The 20359-nt window shown below is 34.9% G+C and overlaps 1 protein-coding gene across 6 annotated transcripts; it reads right to left on the bottom strand.

The window, feature by feature from the left end:
- Positions 1-8210: 8210 nt before the first annotated feature.
- LOC149551889 (disease resistance protein RPV1-like) lies at positions 8211-14932 on the bottom strand. 6 transcript variants are annotated; one of them, XM_089787390.1, is made up of 8 exons: positions 14040-14932; positions 12855-13941; positions 12479-12742; positions 10490-12349; positions 10181-10296; positions 9907-10004; positions 9531-9779; positions 8211-8735 (listed from the first exon to the last, which is right to left on the bottom strand). In XM_089787390.1, the coding sequence occupies exons 1-4, from the start codon at positions 14528-14530 to the stop codon at positions 11045-11047; spliced, it is 3147 nt and encodes a 1048-aa protein (XP_089643516.1). In that variant the 5' UTR covers positions 14531-14932; the 3' UTR covers positions 8211-8735; positions 9531-9779; positions 9907-10004; positions 10181-10296; positions 10490-11044. The 6 variants fall into 6 exon arrangements, with proteins under 6 accessions (XP_089643516.1, XP_089643514.1, XP_089643515.1 ...); XM_089787388.1 differs by having other exon boundaries at positions 8211-8716; XM_089787389.1 differs by having other exon boundaries at positions 8211-8584.
- Positions 14933-20359: the final 5427 nt, after the last annotated feature.

Raw genomic sequence — 20359 nt, 5'->3', positions numbered from 1 at the left:
ATCCACAACCTTCTACAACTTCCATAACCTTCTACAATATCCACAACTTTCTACAATATTCATAACTTTCTAGAATTCTACCCACACACCTCGATAAATGGAATGACAACCATTTATTTTTTTATTTTTTCTATTATGCCACCTATGCACCTCGAAAATACAAATCCCCTTTTTCCTTTCTTTTCTCCTTTTTCCCCTTTTTATTTTTTATTATTATTTCTCCTCTAATTTTCGTCACTTTCTCTCTCCTCCAGATTTTTTATTTTTATTTTTTCCAATTTTTTTTTTAAATTTTTTAAATTTTTTTTAAAAAATAATTTTCCCATGCAAGATGCTCCTGCATCAATAGCTAGAGAACTAAACAACATGCACTGGGTGGTCATATTGGAGTGGAATAATGCTGAAGATTCTAGATTGTTGTGAACTAGAATAAGAAGCAACTATAGGCGACATTCAACCCAAGAATTGAAAGGGTGACAAGACAGACGTCTAGCTGAAGATAAGAGGTTTGAAGTAGCAAAGCGGTTTGAGTTTCAGTTGTTGTTACTAGTTATATGAAATCAACTATGTGAAGCATTTTCAAAGTTATTTTTATATCTAATGGTATTTGAGTGTTGATGCAGAATGACTGATATCTTTTGAACAGATTGATGAATTTTTAGAAGAGATTTGGCTAAACTCCTATCACATCTAATATACCAATTTGTCATCAACAACAGGTAAAACATAAGAGCTATCTTTGTTATTCTAATCATCTCTCTCATAAAAAAGACCATTAAAAAAATGTCTCAAGACATTAGCAAGAGTAAAACTTGAAGTGGATACGTTGATGTCAATAGTAATAGAGATAGCCTTTCCACAATATATTAAAAAGGCTCAAGAAAATCTGTTATAATATCAATGTAATGTTTAAGTTATTTCATCACACCATTATAAAAAATATATAGTTGTTTTTTCCCCCCTTAACCAAAACAGATTAACTGATCTTCCAAAATTTTAAGGAAACAAATAATTCAAGTATATATATATATAGTTTAATCAATTTTTGAATTAATTATTCAATGTTTTTATTTTCTTTAAATGTAATAAATAAGAGAAATTAAAGATGTTTGAGTTTCTCATTTTTATTTTTTATGGAATGTAGGGCACTTTGAAAAAAATGAATCATAAGGTGTTAAATTTACGAGTGAAGATTCCCATTTTAATATGGGAATTTCCTCTAGAATCAACATACCTTAGGGGAGATTTCAACGAACTATTTCAAGCAATGCCTGGAGAGGTGGAGCATGCAATAAGGTGCATAATAGGAGATGGAGTGTTGAGGCCAAGGGCATCGCGCCCTATCTATCAAACTCAAGTATTGTCCATATTGTACTCAAACATATATGATATGTTACCTGAGTACAGGAAGATGATGAAGATTCAAGAGATTTGCATAAATCCATCCTTTGTGAATGCGGCCATATTGGATGAAGCACTTAGTGGTTATTTGTTGCATGGATCAAAGGCATGGGTGGGAGGAATTATTCCCATCAAGAAGTTTGATGAGGTTATGGTACGAATGACCCTTTTGGATACAATGAGGAGAGGGTTGCGGCTAAGGAATCGAATGTATTTCGAAAGGGAAATGATTCATCTTGCAAGGCTACTGCCAACAGATATGGTGGCTAGGGCATATGCATTATTTGATGCAATCTTAGTGGTGGTCCAATATTGTGAGAGTCGAAGGGTTCCTCCTTAGATGAGGATCTCTTCAGGGGATGATAATATAGGGGTTGTAGTAGAATCTGTGGGTTCTATAAATCAAGTATAAGGTGGTAAAAAAAAATGAAAAAAAAGGGTTTAGGATTGCATAGAGCTTAGGTTTATCTATGATAGAAGGAGAAGGAAGGAAAGAAAATATGATGTACTTTGTTTTATTAGAAGTAAAATGATGGATTTGATTTTGTTTTATTAGACAAAATTCAGAAAAGATTAAAGTGTAATTAAATTAGATTAATGCAATAACTAATTCCTTGTAAAAGCATACTAAAGAGAAATAAGTGATTTACAATGAATAATGCAAATAAAGCAATATTTCTCTTTGTTTTGGCAGTAAACCATCCAAAGCAAGAGAAAGGAAAATATGTTAGATAATAAGAAAGAGCATAAAGAAACCTACAAAAGGATTTTTAAAAAACTACAAAAAACTCAACAAGAGTCTCCAACATGGTAACCTTCATACAAGCTCAAAACAAGGATTAGTTAACTCTGATACCATGATAGAAATAATAAAATCGAAATGAACTAAAATTAAAAAATTATATATTAATCCAAGAGAGTTTGTGATGAACGTAATTACCATCATTTATAAGAACTTCCCAAGATCAACACAAAAGAGGAGACCAGGATTTTGAAAGGAGAAAGCAAACAAAACCCCTTGTGAATTATATGAATGAGGCAAATGCCTAAGAATGAGGGGAGAGAGAGAGAGAGAGAGAGAGAGAAGCATCTCTTATAAATAGATGAGAAGAGGAGTTATTTGTAACTCCCATATGAATGATTGCCACATTCATAAGTGTGTGCATAACAAGTGTCATAATCCTCTTAAGGAGGAATAATTATTTCCCTTAATAAAGGAATTACAAAATAGACTTATCCTCATGTGGACTAGAGGACAAACAACATAAGGGATACCTTGGTTTATCCCATTTAATAAATACAACCAAGGAAAGATTACAAATTCTAACATTGAGGCACAAGAAAGACTTCAATTGAGAAGGTGGTAAATTCTACTTGTAAGTTAGCTTAGATCTTGCTTTGTACTCCACTACAACCTAGAATCTTATATGGATTAGCACTGCTTTTAAAGTGTTGCTTCAAATCAGTTGATTATTGTGCAATAGTGATCCTGAAACTTATTAATCTTCATTTCAGGCCTTCTGCACCTGATGGAACTGTATCCCTCCTCTTCTGTAATTATTAGAGGTTATGCTCATGCTTCACTAATTACACTGCAATACTATACTATGTTGAAAGACTTGAATCATCTTCATGGATACTTCAACCAAACACAATATTTTCAAACTTGATGAAGGTTGATAGATTGAAGTCAATCCATACATGAAATTTAGAACTCAAATCCTAAGGAACTAAATTCTAGAACTTGGTACCACTAGATCTTGGTATGGATCATCCCATGCTAGGTCCATTAATAGTGAGCTTGGTCATCCAGTCTATGGATTTGTCTACCAAACCCAAGTAGAAACCCAACACACTCGACTGACACTCGGTGGAAGAACCCATGAGGAATTTGGGACAATTTGTCTTAAAACTTTTTTCTTTTTTATCAACTTGACCCCCTAGCCCTAAAATTAACAAATAGGCTAGTGACTTTTGAAATATTTTTTTCTTTACTATTACTCTAGCTACTCATTCTAAATTCAAATCTAATAGACATTGAATCTGTTTCTCATCCCACAACTTTTGTATTTCTAGTTCACGTGTTGTTGAATTGCTCTAAGGGTGAAGCTTGTATGAGGTAAGTCAACCGTATGCTTGTACTCATTTTCATCTTTAGTTTTACCTTGAGATGTTTTATGCGTTGTTGCCATGACAAAAACCTTCTCTCCAAATGAAAGAGTTGAGAAAGACCTATTAGAAACTAAACAAGAAATGGGTATTATTTTTTGTGGCAATTATATGCATTGTCAAATCGCTTGAAACTAGGAATGGATGTAGAGTTGTGTTTAAGAAAAACTTGCAAAGAAGAAAGTGCAAGGCCAGAAGAAGTAGCCAACAACCTATTTCCTCCTAGGGTTGTACATGTAACAATTAAAGAGGATGTAATGCTAGCCCTAATTGGACATTGAAGAATTGCCCAGTCCATAGCCCTTAAATCAACAATGTTAACCAAGTCAAGATTAAAAACATTATTCAACATGTTTTTACTTATTTTTTCCACTTTGACTTCTACATTAGCACTCACATAGGGGATAAGAGCCCACAACAAAGATGAAGACCATCAGGCTATGGTGCAAGTTAATCAGTGATGAAGTGGACAATGAAGAAGTGCCTTCTCCATAGCCCATACAACCACAATGTCGACCTCATGGAGATTAGAAACCTTATATTAATTGGTGGCTTTGACCCGAAAAAATTTAGCTACATCTGCGTCACTCACATAATTAATGGTTCCCTATGCATAAATGTTCATTTGTTCCATGTTTTATTAAGCAATTGTTTCTTATCCAAACCATTTAATTTGCAACCTTTTAAATCTCAGCAAAGATAAAGTTAGAGAGAGAGAATTTTTCGTCTCAAAGGTGTCCTCTGATTGTAAAGCATCCATTCCATTATCTATTGAGCATCCATTCCATTATCTGTTGAAACAGATAATGGAATGGACACTTTACAATCAGAGGACACCTTTGAGAAGAAAAATTCTCCTGCTCCAACTTTATCTTTGCAGAGATTTAAAAGGTTGCAAATTAAATGGCTTGGATAAGAAATAATTGCTTGATATAGCATTAAAAAAATTTGACCAAACATTGGTGTAAATTTTGACCAATTCTTGATAGTTTTCTACCAAGAATTGGTCAAAATTTCCACCAATTATTAAAAAAATTGACCAAACCTTGGTGGAAATTTTGACCAATTCTTGATAGTTTTCTACCAAGAATTGGTCAAATTTCCCCAATTCTAAAAAAAATTTGACCAAACATTGGTGGAAATTTTGACCAATAATGACAAATCAGAGCTAGTAAAAATTAATTTTTTTTTATGAATGTATTGGTTGAAATTTTGACCAACTTGTAGGTTAGTCAAAATTTTGACGAGAAAATTTACCACGAACTGCTTGGTCAAAATTTTGACCAAAATTTGTCAAAATTTGAGTCCAAATTTACTAGTGTTTTGATCATACTCTATTGGTCTATTTTGTGCTAGTTCTTGAGCTTCTTGATTTTGGGTGATTTTGCCCTAAGACAAATTCTTACATGGTTTCAAAGCCATAGGAGCGTCATTTCATAGCCATTGGAGACTATTCTTGCTTCACCTCTCTAAGGACACCTCGATTTAGATCCGAAGTATCTTCAACTATTGGGAGTGTCTAGAGCCAAATCATACGTCACCATTGCATACAAAGCATCAATTTAGTGAATTTTGACTATAGTGTTTCCTACCCTAGGCCATAGTCAAAATTGAGACAATTTTTTTTTTGCAAACCAGCACCCAAAGGCCTGATTTACAAATTTGGTGATCATTTCAGATCTATGAATTTAATTTTTAGATCTACATATTTTATTATTTCAGTCTCTGCATTTTCTTTGCATTATTTTTCAAATCTGTGTATTTTGTTCGAATTTTTTTTGGCCATCAGGCCTATAGAGGAGATTTTTTGTAGGACAATATTAGAGCTTGTTGGTGCAAATAAGATATTGGCATGATATTCAAAAGGTCAAAAAACCCCAAATTGACTCTTGTTTCATCACAATCGGACATCTGAGGTGAAATCTAGAGTCAATTAATTTTTGGAGGCGCGATGGCGGCAATTTAGGAAAAATAATTGCATAGGTGATTTTCAAACAATGATATCTCCCTCATACGAACTAGTTTTTCCGAGAATTTTATTTTGTTTTCAGGTAGAATTTTGTGATCTACACATTGGTGTAGGATGTCTGAGATCTTTATTCTTGAACTTTTCTACAAATTGAAAATCCTAATTTTTACAACTTCAAAGGCTTAGTTCAAGCTCATCTAGACACATAATCATGTTCCATTTTTTTGAAAGTGCTTAATTTTTGTCCACTTTCTAGATCTGCAATTAGATTATAGGCTTGTGTGGACAAAAATATCACTTTCAGAAATTGGTCCTTTCTTTGTGTTGTATTGCTTCAAAATTGTTGTATTTCTAAGCTACATTGTAAAGTTCCAAATTTGAACTCTAAGAGGAGGTTGTAAACAGAAAATTAGAAGTCCACTAAGTCCATTTTGACAAAGTGGCCTCTTGTAATCACACTACACATAAAGTGTCAAATCATGCATTAGGGAGGATTCATACATTGATCTCATGACACATAAAGTGTCAAATCATGCATTTTGGGGGGTGCATACATATATTGATCTCATGAAGTTTTGTTTCACATGTCAATTTGGTATAAGACCGAGTTTGACAAAGAAGAACTATCAGAAATGGAGTGCCTTAATCATTGATCATCTAAGAGAGCATAAGGAAGTATTTCCTTATCTATGTTCCAAAGAACTGCCCTCTTACACTGATCGGTCACCTATTGACACAATTATGTCAGTCATTTTTTTTAGTATCAATGTTGAATGCTTTGATGTCATTGGAAAGCTCACTAAACCTTATGACATTTGGATGGCTCTTTGGAAAGCATATGGAGATCCTACAGTTCCTCCATTTCCAGAAGACATTCTATCTCCAGTCACTCCAGTTATGGTACCTTCAACTCCAGATGAGATCCTACCTCCTGATGCTTATGTTGCTTCTACTAATCCAGTTCCAGCCACATATGCTCCTAATTCAATGCAGTAGGATATACCATGTCTTCCTATTTTAGCTTCATGGGATGACTTCCTTCTAGACATTGTAATGTATATGCCATGTCTTCCTAAAAAATGCTTTTTCTTATATATATTCCAAGGAACAATTTGTGTTCATATAAGATATTACTAAGCTTGTGTTATGGAGATCCTAGTTGGGATGATGCTTGCTCAAAGTCCAATAGTGTAGGCAATATTCACTACTTTACATAAAAGTGCCCCAACATGAATTGTGATTATTGGGCAAAGTTGAGCATGAAAAGCAATAAAAATAGTAGTGATATTTGTCCTTAGCCCATTGCAAAGTCATCTACGGTTGCAAGGGTTCGCCATCAAGCATTCGTAATTTCATTTGTAGAGAGACATCCAACAAACTTTAGACAACAAAATGTCGACCTAATTTCCATGCCTAGGGATCACTACTTTTTTGCCCACAGAAAAACAAAGGAATCTAGCAGTGTATGCTCTCGCTATGAGCTATTATAGCCAAGAATGTGAGGTGGAAGGAGAAGAGAAGAATGTTGGAGTGGGTTTCGGGAAAATTGCAGAGAAGGTGGATTAAATCTGTGGGAGTGCAAAGTTTGGGTGAGAGATGTGGATAATGGTTGCCAAAGCATCTACGATGATTGTTGTCTTATGCCTTGTTGTTTGACGACAGGGTTGTCCCAAAGAACCTTCCTTTGCTTCTTGGTGCCTTTGAAAAAGTCGAGAAGATTATTTTTATTTATTTATTATGTCCAATTTTTTTTTCTCTGACCAAAAGAAAATTAGATATTATAATAAAGAAATATATTTGGAAAAAATTATATTTAAAACCTTAGAATGTCAATTTTTTTAATTGTAAAAACTAATAGATAATAAAAATCTAACGAAAAAATAAATTCATGCTTATAAAAACGAGCTAGAACTGAACCACACTAACACAAAATGGCTCACCTTAATATTTTCAGAACCGCTCACCTTAAAAATTTCCTAGAAAATCTCAACAATTACGGCTCTATTTTCAAGAAAGAGTACCCACTCTACACTGAAGTATGGCTGCAGTTTTACGACTAGGTGCTCGAAATGAAGTCGAATTACTTTCTTCTTCATGAAAAGCTTCTGTAGGTTTAATTCAAATTTAAAATATAAAAATATTTTCTTCTGAACGGCTTGACGCAATCATCAGACGGAGCAGGGTAAACTGAAGCATCTATTCCGAGTTTCATTAGAAATGGCAGAGATGCTTATCAACTATTTCCACCCCAAAAAAATACCGTGAACTATTAACATAATTCTCAGATCATTCATCGCATATATTTTCGGAAAATGCAAACTTTGATTATAAGCGGTATTTTATGGTGATTATAAGCCAACCACTTTTAGAAAATACCACAGAATACAAACAACAGATCCATTTTTGGATCTTCCATGATAGAAAAATATGCATTTTTGACAGGTGCAGAAACGGTTTCAAAGATTTGCCCTTTACAAAACATACTGTCTTGTGACTTTAAAGTGTTACAGTGATGTTGTGGTAATATTGTAAAGATAAATAGAACAATCCGAATATAGAAAAGTGTTCATTGTAAGAATTTCAAATATAATGCTCTGATATATATATATATATATAAAGTCTTGTTATTTTTGAGAAGAGGCATTCACATAAAGAAGAAAAACACATATAATGGTAGAATCTAATTCCCTATTATTGTGGCATTATATATTGGCACTAATGCACAACTACAAACACCCATTTCTGAATCACTTGGCAGGGTTTATATTCCTCATCTACCTCCATGAAAACTGCATCTTGCCATGGTCGAACATTAAGAAACCTAGTTACTATGACTATAAAAATTATTATCATTCTAATAGTCAATAGTATACAAAAATTGCTACCCGTATCAAACGAAGTCTACCTATTGTTGATTAGGAGCTACGATTCTCCTCATTTTCCCTCCAATCAATAGCTTTTTTTTTTTCTACTAGCCCTTGGACGGCAAGCTTGTGCATGGATTGCTCCACATGGACAACGGCTAATCATGTCCAATTTTAGTACCTAAGAACATGCACAGAAGAAAACTTTCAAATCTCCATTAAGCAGATTTCCAAGAGGAAGTATTTTGGGTCGTAAATTATCCCTCAATTTGGTGCTGCAGAAGCTCAACTTCTGCAGCACATTAATCTTCACCTGTGCACATAGCAAATGCCTAGACATTACTTTTCAAATGGAAGTAGACCATCATTACAGTTGATAAATGGCATGATGCATTGAATTTACTAGAATGACTATAAGGAAACATTTAGATCCAAATTATACCGACTGGAAAGCCACTTCCTATTGAATATAAGCACATCGTGGATTTGCCTACTATGAGAAAATGAGCTGTCTGTATTAAAGATGAACTAGTCACAACAAGGCCAGATAGTTTAGTAAAACATCCCGGCAGAAACTGTGTGGTTTTAAATTCAACTCTTAACCTATATGCCTTATTGGATTCTCATACAGGTAAAGTTCATTGTCATTTCTTTGTAGTAACATTATTGAAATTTATAAAGATTATATGGACTAACCTGTGAAAATATTTTTAGATAAGCTCTTATTAGTGTAGTACTATGTAACCAGATATCCAAACATGTCAAGTTTGAAGCCTGATCCCAATTTTTCGGTTGTAAAACATGTGTACAGAAATGCTGAGAAGACCAAGTCCAGAAAGGGGAATGGTCAATACAAACTAGAAAGCAGACAAAAATCTCGGGACAAAAGATAGACGTTTGACAATTAGTATTACTAAACAGAAAATCATCCATCAGTTTTAAAACACAAAGATAAGTTCCTGAAATAAGATAGGATTCAAGAATATTGCATGCAGTCAGTTTATTGAAATTCAAATTGTACTCCGCATGCATAGCATTTCTTCACACGGAGCATTTGACAATCAAATGAAAGCTTCCTGGTAACACAAATTGATCGAAAATCATCCATGAAATTGCAAGAGAGTTACCATCAAGTGTTTTGTCTTTTTGGGTGGAGTCCAGTCGTCTTGGAATGCAGTGCATATCTGCCTATAAAATCTCCCGCTTTGGTCTCTTCCACACTGGCATAAAACACTGGATTCTCTTATAAGTAGTTGGGCTCTGTACTTAGATGCTTGAATTTCCGGAGCCTTGATTGCAGTTTCAGTCTTGGGGAATAACAAAAGTGCTCCATCCAATTTTTTTAAGCAGCAGATTTGTTTGGCTTAATGCGGAAACTTTAAAGGATAAATCACCAGAAAATTACAGCAGGCATCAGTGGAAAAAAAATAGCATCAAAGAAAAGGTACCTGAATTAATATGAAAACCAAAAGAACCATGAATCAATAGATGACAAATGGGTACCAGAAAGTAAATTCGCGGCCTTTCCTTGCAGCCCAGAATGTATACATTGTCAGATTTATCACCACCACAACCATTACAATTGTCAACTCATCACTTTCCTTGCAACCGCAAAACCAATGAGATAATCAGTGCAGTTTTATACGCATTAGTGGTAACCAAAAAAAAAGTTAAAAAGACTGCCATTCAGTAAGGGAGACATTAGAAAAAACCCTAAAGCTTTCATGAACACAGAATTAGAAGAGTAGGAAAGGAAATAATAGAACAAAACACTTACCATTGTTGAAAACACAGTTTAACCGAACAGAAAAACTGATGCCAAGGGTAAAGGGAACCAGGATTAAAAGATTTAGGTCGGGTACTTCTGCGAGTAATAGTACAAAGGACAAAGCACTGCAAACAAATAATTCATATCAATATGAAGATTTTGAAAAACAAAAAATCTAAACATCAGCTTATGCAGTGAATTATTAAGAGTACGTAGGATAAAGCGCTGCAAACAAGGATTTCACAAAAATATTAAAATCTTGAAAAAAATTCAAAATATAGGCTTATACAGTGGATTATTAAGTGATGATCGACTTACTAATGAAGGAGAAAATGATTTGGAATACGGCCAGAAAGGAAACTAAGAAATGAGCAATTGGATGAATGGAGCCAACTATTGTGACCATGGCAATGGTGAGAAGCAATCGCGGGCTCAGAATTGTGTAATTTTTTTCGTGAACACCAAGCATAGTGGAGTTTTGTGCACAAGCTAGCTTGCATAAAGAGCCCTTGTCCCCCTGTTTTGAGGTCTTCGCATGACCTAAATGCCCTTCGCTGCCATTATCGTTGTGTTTAAGGGTACCAAACACAAAAGCATGAGAATTTATTTAACTGACAAGCAGTATCTTGCAGAGAAAAAATTTGGATTGGTGAGTAGAGAAATCTAGAGGATTCAAGGAAAGAATATGAAGCAGAATGGCCCTTGCCACTCTTTGAAACCTTCTAGACACTGCAGCTGATGACATCCCAAAACCATGAATTGCTCTTGATGATGTTGAATTTGGCAGTTTCCACCCTACGCAATTCTGTGCAACACATGGAGCCCTGTTAGAGAAGCTTGACCCTGGTATTGTTTCCCGTTTGGAAGAAGTTTTCACTCTAAGGACTGAAGCCCTATTAGAGAAGATAACCCTGATATTGATTCCAATTTGGAGCAATCCTCAATTGAAAGAGACTGAAGCCCTGTTCCAGAAGATAACCCTGATATTTTTTCCAATTTGGGACAATCCTCCATTGTAAGAGACTGAAGTCTTGTTTCAGAAGATAACCCTGATATTTTTTCCAGTTTGGGACAATCCTCCATTGTAAGTGACTGAAGTCTTGTTTCAGAAGATAACCCTGAAGTCGTTTCCAATTTGTGACAAACCTTCACTTTAAAAGATTGAAGCCCAGAAAACAACCCTGATATTATTTCCAGTTGAGGACAATCATCCACTTTAAGAAATGGGAGACCTTTTACAGAAGATAACCCTGATATTGTTCCCAATTTGTCACTGATATTCACAATAAGAGATTGAAGCCCAGAAGATAATCCTGATATTGTTTTCAATTTGGGGCAACCCTCCACCATAAGAGACTGAAGCCCTTTTACAAAAGATGACCCTGATATTGTTTCCAATTTGCAGCAAACCTTCACAGTAAGAAATTGAAGCTCAGAACATAACCCTGATATTGTTTCCATTTTGGGACAATGCTCCACAGTAAGAGACTGAAGCCCTTTAACAGAAGATAACTCTGATATTCTCTCTAAATTGTGACAAACCTTCACGGTAAGAGATTGTAGCCCAGAAGATAACCCTGAGATTGTTACTAATTTGGGACAATCCTTCACTCTAAGAGAATGAAGCCCTGATAGAGAAGATAACCCTGATAATGTTTCTAAATTATCACAGTCCAGCACCTCAAGAGTATCCAGTCTGTCTAGTTGCTTTAAGTTCATTTCATTTAAATTCCACATCCATTCAACTGTCAACGATCGAAGTCTTGGACAAATTTCTCCGCTAATTAGTAACTTCGAAATATTAGCTAATCTGCTAAAAAATATGGTTTCAAGGCTAGTCGTGCGGCTGCTTGTAGAAGCCTCCAAATTAAGTTTGCTACGCTGTCTGTCACTGTAGCTTCCAGACCACAAATTCAAATCCCTAAAGTCAAATTGCTCACATGACAACTTCAAATCCCTAATGGAGTCACGGCGCTGGCACCATAATTTCAATGATCTAAGATTATTAAGTTGTTTAAGCGATTCTAGGATAGATGTTATATCACTGTTCCTGATATATTCTAGAAGTGAGCTCCCTATTTCTAATTCTTCCAAATGACTGAACATTCCTATTAAATCTGGAACCTTTTGCAAAGAGGGAGAGTACAAAATCTGCAGCTTTCTCAACTCAAAACTGGCCTGGCATTCACAATTACTCCTAAAATGGATTAGTTCTCAGTAATAAGCAATCTTTGCCAAACAAGTATTCTGAAATGACTGCTCTGTTGTGAAGAAAGATTTAAATTACAGTAAAGAATTGCAAAATACCTGGGATTTGATGTGCAACTGTTGCAGAAAAGTGCTCCACATTTCTTCCACACGGCAAACAGATAAGTATTGCAATGTTTTCAGAGGAATCCATGGAGGAATCTCTTTTACTTTGCCTATTTCAAGCCACAAGAGGTCAGTCTCAGCGGAATTACTTGAATTCCCTACAAAATAAGTAATTTTGCTTTTGAGGGACGAATCCTGGAATGAATGGAAACATCTGCCCTTTGTTTCTGCTAGGATTCGTTCAAATCCTTTCTCTTCCTACATAGAAAAGGATCAGGTTAAATGTGTGGCTAGATTTTGATTTTATAAAAACACACAAATTGAGAGTCTTTTAATAAAAGCTTAATTTAAAAAATATGTAGAAGCACACCATGGATCTGAGAACTTGTGGTCTCCACAGCCTAGGGGGGCCCAACTTATCTGCCATTAGTCTGCCCAGATCGCGGAGGTGATCATGCATTTCAAACTTGTTAGGAACCACTTCAACTAGGCATTTATCTTGAAGGGTTTGAACGGCAAGTTCAGCGCTCCAACCGGACGCCTTCCAGATTGATATTGCTGTACTTTTCAACTTAACTTTGTTTTTCTTATTGAATAAACAAGCAATATCTATAAATATCTGTTTCTCCTCTTCATCAAGACCATCAAAGCTAATTTTAAGTCTCTTCATTATATCCTCAGGCGGGATTTTCTCAACTTTTTCCAATTGTAACTTCCAATCATTCTCATCTCTACCATAAAGATGGGCACCTAAAACTTTGAGAGAAAGGGGTAAACCTCCACAGAATTCCACGAAGCTTTCAACCAGTTTCCCAAATGCGATGGGCGGGTCCCGTCCATGGAAAGCATGACTACAGAAGAGATCTTTAGCCTGAGTCTTATTCAATTCCCTCATCTTATAACAGCTATCTGCACCCTTTAACATACTTTGATCACGGGTTGTAATAATTACAAGGCTACTGGAGCTCAACATGCCTTCAGGTAACAGGGCATCTAACTGGTCTTGCTGATCGATATCATCTAAGACTATAAGAAAATTCAAATTCCTTGCTCTTTCCAGAAGAACCCTCAACTTTCCGATTCCATGGTGCACGCTGCTAATCTCTAGACCCTCAATCTCCGGCTCTTTAGGGAAAAGATCTTTTAAAAGCTGACTTTGCAAGCAATGCAGTTCACTTTTGGCATGGAATTCTCTCACATCAGAGAGAAAACAGGATGTATGGTAGTTTGAACGCCTCCTGTTAAATAATTCTTTCGCCAAGGTGGTCTTCCCAGACCCCCCAAGTCCACAGATCCCTTCTCTAGTGACCTTTATTTGCTTCTTTTTCTCAAAACTTTCAAAATCTTGGACGGTTTCAGCAAGTCCAACCGGAAATTTCGCAACATCTAAGGGTATCCTATTTTTCCTATCTTGCACTACTTGTAGCACGCGGGATACAATATTTTCACACAAATTGCTGAAATCCAAAACCAAAACCTTTTTAGAAAGTTATCCGTGGTTAGATGAGTATTATGAACAGGAGAAAAGGGAAAACAAGAGGAATAGTAATCTTACTCTTGATGCTTGCTAAGCTCAAAACCGGATATGTCTGCAGCGGATTTGAGGGCCTTTCTCCATTCATCCAACTTATCAAGATACCTACTTTTACTTCCGTAATCAGAAAATGCTGCAGCAAACTGAGACTTTTCGTTCTCTGTGTGACGAAGCTCCCAAGGCTCTACATTGTAGAAAACAGGAATAAAAAGGGCATCAGGTAGGTGTTCCAGCATAAAAACAAGTTCGTCTAAACACCATGAGGACTGTGCATAACCAGGGGAAAAAATCGGTATATGTACAAAAGATGAGCAAATAGCATTGCGAATGGTAAAAGGAATAGAATCTCCCCCTCGCAGCTCTTCCCGGTCTAAAAATGCTCGGCAGCCTCTCTTCCGAAGAAGCTCGTACAACTGTTTAGCAAGGGTTTCCTTGACATCGGGGCCTCGGTGGCTGATGAATGCATCATATAATTTAGGAGGAGCAATCGATGAGGAGGAGGAGGAAGCCATGAATGCAAATAAACTTTCTGAAACAGAGTGTGCTAGATACAGCAATAGCTAACATTTAGAAAGATCTTTGCACAGATAATGAATATCGTAGGGTTAATTGCAAAAGAATTCAGGAGATGTGATCGAGGAGGAGGAAGGCATGAATACAAAGACTGGAATAGCAAAATGTATGAAACTTTTATAAAACAGAGTGCGCTGGACAAAATGATAGCTAATAATCTTTCCACTGCCAAGAATATCGTAGGATCAATTGCAAAAGAATTGTAATCTTCAAATAAAATCTGAGTTGCAATTGATTCTTTCTTAGAAAAAGTAAGACAGACAATCATTGCAACATCCTCGCATTGCAACCCGTTCAAGTACTGGGCCCTCTCGAGAGGACGAGAACAAGCTGCTTAGATCTTTGGGAATTAAATGAACAAAGCATTCAAAAATCATGGTCTAATGGATTTTGAAGTTTTTGGCTGTTGGTTATTATTATTATTAAATAAACTCTATTTTAATTCATAATTTCTTTATTATTAGGTCAATATAACTTTTAACTTTTTCTTTATTATTAGGTCAATACAACTTTTAACTTTTAAATTTAGAAATTATTTATTTGAGATTTGATTGTTTATTTTTGTTACACTTGTAGTTTTAGATTTTCAAAACTTAATAAATAATTTTACAAATTTTATACATTTAACTTTTAGAAATCAAATAAAATAATAAATAATGTCAACCAATATCTTTACATGTTATTTAATAAAAAATTATATTCAATAAAAGCATCTATAAATATATTCAATAAAATTATATAATGATAAAAATAAATATTGCAATTCTTATAATATCACCATAAATTTTATTATTTGTATAATATAGGATTTTATTAAGATTATTTAATATTTTGAACAATATTATAATACATTGAGTTTAGTCAAAATATTAAAGAAAATAGGTTTTGTATTAAGATTAGTCACTTCATCATACAACTAATTCAATCATATTTTAGGTTAATTGAATAAAAGAAAAAATATTTAAACAAAACAAAGCTTTAATAATCTAAAAATTCTTCAATGACAATAACTTGACACTATGCATCCTTATTTTTAAATGCTAAGCTTTGCATATTTCTTGCACTTGTTAGAAATTCCACATAGTTTTTCTAAAAGCTTTTTCTAGCAAGTTCTTTTAGAAACTTCATAGAAGAGCGAAATTCTCATTCTTGGCTGCAAATTAATTATGATATGCAACTTTATGTCTTGTCAACTTTAAGCTTATTTAATTGTTTTAACTTTTGGTATCAAACATTTTTCTTGTACTTGTTAGAAATTTCTCGTAGTTTTCCTAAAAGTTTTCTCTAGCAAGTGCTTTTAGAAACTTCATAGAAGAGCGAAATTCTCATTCTTGACTGCAAATTAATTATGATATCCACTTTTATGTCTTGTCAACTTTAAGCTTATTTAATTGTTTTTACTTTTGGTATTTGGATAATGGAAAATGAACAACGAAAACTCTTGTTGAATGAAAGCAACAAAGAATATAGTTGTAATTACTAGCTCAGTGGCATGCAATACCGAACTAATAGGAAGTTGCGCACAAAATAGATCAATAATATTGTATTAAAAAAAAAACTAAAATTAAAATTACTAAAATTAATATTAGTATTATTTTATTACGCAGAAGGGTTTCCCTATATGAGGAGGAGAACCTCAAATTGAAGAGTAACAACTCAAATCATAGCACAGTTATGAACGACCATGTAATTCATCCTAACCGTACATCATCATTCCTCTATAACAAGTTGTAGCACATGTATAAGACGTCTTTAGTTGTAACTTGCGCATTCGAAAGTAATTGCTAAAAGTTGGAGGGATTCAACTTGTGTGACCATTGAAGTGATATGTTGTCGTTCGCAGACAGGTATCGATGATCGGTTCACACTGTCAGAAGTGACAAGGACAAAACTCTCGTGTTTTGCCAAAGGCATTTAGGATTTTTATCCCTAGGACCAGAAGAATTATTTTCATACATGATGTAAAATTAATGTAGGACAAGGCATTTAGAAGGTTAAGAGATTTGCTAGAAGATGATTAGAGTTAGTAGCTAGTAGAAGCTACAAGGCCTAGTCAAGGGCAACAAAGCACAAGTATAGTTATTAGTACAAATATAGGCTTAGGTGGTGAAGATTCATAGAGCACGGAGCAACAAGTGCAACATGAAATGCATCTAGAAGACTTAGAGGTTGACATTTCATCCTCTACAGTTGGCAGCGGGACCCATGTGGTTCCAAATACACAAAGGGATACTCAGGAGTTTGTGGGAGCTCCTAGGAAGAGTACTAGACAGCAAAGACAACCAGCCAAGTTCAATGACTATGTGGCATTAGTTAGTCAGTTGGTAGATAGTGAGCCTTCTAGCTATCAGGAAGCTACAGAACATCAAGTATGGCGAGATGCTATGGTTGAGGAATATTCTTCAATAATGCAGAATGATGTGTGGGAGGTAGTACCTAGACCAACAAATAGGGTTGTAGTTGGATCACGCTGGATCTATAAGATAAAGCACGGTGCAGATGGTAGCATCGAGAAATACAAGGCAAGGTTTGTGGCAAAGGGGTTCTCTCAGAAGGAGGGAATAGACTATGAGGAGACATTTGCTCCTATTGCCAGGTATACTTCTATACGAGCTGTAATCTCACTTGCAACACAGATGGGATGGCAAATCCATCAAATGGATGTCAAGACAACATTCCTTAATGGTGAGTTAAAGGAGGAGGTATACATAGAACGACCAGAAGGCTTTGTAGCACACAACAAAGAGACCCACGTGTGCAGATTGAAGAAAGCATTGTACGGACTCAAGCAGGCTCCTAGAGCATGCTATGAGCGCATTGATACATACTTGTAGAAAATGGGCTTTGTGAAGAGTAAAGCATATGCTAACCTCTACTACTTGATGGTTGGAGGTGAGATTCTCATTCTTGTTCTTTATGTGGATGACCTATTTCTTACAGGTTCACTAGGGCTCATAGTGGATTGCAAGAGGAACCTTGCAGAAGAGTTCGAGATGAAGGATTTAGGACTTATGCACTACTTTCTAGGCATGGAAGTGTGGCAGACAGATGGGGAGATTTTCCTTGGTCAAGGGAAATATTGCATTGAAATCTTGAAGAAATTTGGGATGGAGGATTGCAAATCCATGTCTACACCCATGATCACGAATTGGAGGAAGGTAGATACAACTAAGGAGAAAGATGTAGATCCCACTTTATATAGACAGTTGATTGGTTTTCTTATGTATTTGGTCAACACTAGATCAGATATAGCATTTGCAGTAAACTCTCTTAGTCAGTTCATGGTTGAACCAAAGAGAATGCATTGGATAGCGGCTAAGCATGTGCTACGTTACTTGTGTGGTACAGTCAAGTATGGGATCAAATATGTTTGAGGTGAAGGTATCAGGTTGATAGGCTATACTAATGCAGATTGGGAGGGAAGTACAACAAACAAAAGGAGCACTTCAGGGTGTTGTTTCAGCTTGGGATCAGGAGTTGTATCTTGGTTCAACAGGAAGCAGAAGTCTGTGGCTCTAAGTTCAGCAGAAGCAGAATACATAGTAGCTAGCATGGCGACATGTGAAGCTATATGGCTTCGAAAGTTGTTAGTAGCCTTGTTTGGTCAGAAGGTTGAGACTATTGTGATACATTGTGACAATCAGAGTTGCATCAAGTTGTCTGAGAATCCAATGTTTCATGATAGGTCTAAACATATAGATATCAGATATCACTTCATCAGGGATTGTGTACAACGAGGTATTGTTCGACTACAATACATACCTACAGATGAGCAAGTAGCAGACATTCTGACGAAGGCTTTGGGAAAGGCCAAATTTATCTTTTTTCAGAGATAAGATGGGTGTCATGCAGAACAACTTCCTCGCTAAGAGGAAGTGTTAATTATTGTTAGTTGGACAGCTGTTATTTCTAACTTGAAAATAGCAGTAGTATTTATGGGTAGCTTGGACAACTGTTCGTCCTTATCTATGTATAGCAACATTAGTTATGGGTAGTTTGGACAACTGTTTGTCCACTTGCCAAGAATTAGTAAATGGTTATTGCAAGGATAATTATTTACTAATTTTAGTGATTCCCTTTTGGACACCTTGCAACCAATTCTATTATTGGCTGTCGACTTGTCTTAATCTCAGCCGTTGGTTTGATTTAATCTAGGTCATTGGTTTACCAATAGGTGTAGTATAAAAAGGGGTCATTGGGTCATTTGGAGAAAATGAAGTTTTGGAGAAACGTTTGCAGTGTTAGCAAACAGTCTTGCAGTGTTAGCAAGGGCACAGTGTTAGCATGGGGATAGTAGTGGGGAATATCAGCGGGAGAAATTGGGAGGTTGTCGGAGTTCTGTCAGTGAAAGGCAAGGAATTTTGTATCTCTTGATTTGCTGAAGTTTAATATAATTCCTCATTTGTAGAACTGGTTTTCCCTTAGGGGTTTTTCCAAGGACAATTTGTCCGAAAATATTGTGTTCATTGTGTTCTTCATTTCTTTCCGTATTTTATAAGTGAAGTTGCAGTTGTGTTATTTTTCAATAGTAGCTGGAAATTTTTTTTCAGCTATTTAATAATCATTTACGATAGGAGATTAATAATCAGTGACTGCAATAGTTAGATTTTTCACATGTGTGACCATTGAAGTGATATGTTTTCGTTCGCAAATAGGTATCGATGATCGGTTCACACTGTCAGAAGCGACAAGGACAAAACTCTCGTCAAATCCGCGAGTGAGGAAACACTGTTATGAAAGACTCCTTTACCCTGTCGATTTTACACGTGTATGATAGGCATAATTATGGATACCAGTTTGATTATGTCCCCTCACATCTTATTGAAATCGTTATTACTGGAAGAATAAAATTCACCAGCCTGGTCAGCACTTCTGTTAAAAATTAGCAGTGAAATAAGTGAAATCAACACTCCAATAAAATTTAAAATGAAATTGGTTCACGATGGAATTCGAATTTAAATGTCCATAATAACATAGAACACATTCCTCCAAAATCTGCTACCACATTATCGCTCAGGAGAGGATTTTTCTACGGAGAGATACCATTCCTTGTTTTCTATTATATATGCCTCGTTAATATTATATATTGTGAAGACAATTAACACAAAAGTCTATGTATAAAGAATTGTCCATTAACTTTTTTATGCATATTTTGCAGCAAAGGACAAGCTTGAAGTTATCAGCTATAGTTTTTTTAATCTGTAATTAATATTTTAAAATAATGCCCTTCTAATAAAAAAGGCATTATTGAAATTTAAGTTAATTTTTAGAATGTATCATTATTTTTTTATAATCAAAATATAATTTAAAATTTGAAGTTTCTTTATAGTTTTTCAAATTTGTTCATTTAAATATGTTAAAAGTTTTTTTTTTTTTTTTTTTCTAATATTTGTTAATTTATAACTTTATATAAAAGGTCACATACAATTAGTTATTTTTTATCAAATTATTTCTATGTTAAAACTAAAGTTTGTTTACTATTTTTCAGATTTATTAATTATTCAACCCTCGCCATTCTTTCCTATCAAAAACTTACAAGGTACAAAATAAAACTTCTTTCCAGCTTTTAATTTTTCATATAAGATTATAGTTTGTATATTAAATAGAAAAAACTAATGCAAGAAAATATTATCATTATTAGGTTTACCATTTATGTTGATAAGAAGACATTAAAATTAGTGTAATTGAAAATAATTTGTAAAGTACAATTGGGAGTTGGAATCTTTTTAAAAAAATCAATAGCTAAGAAAACTAAAACAAAATAAGAT

This window comes from Cupressus sempervirens, chromosome 6 (assembly GCF_028749045.1).
Source record: "Cupressus sempervirens isolate cs-2001-9-10 chromosome 6, ASM2874904v1, whole genome shotgun sequence".
In the NCBI taxonomy this organism is placed as follows: domain Eukaryota; kingdom Viridiplantae; phylum Streptophyta; class Pinopsida; order Cupressales; family Cupressaceae; genus Cupressus; species Cupressus sempervirens.
Note: the sequence above shows the minus strand (reverse complement) of the source record. Positions and strands in the feature narration are given on the sequence as shown.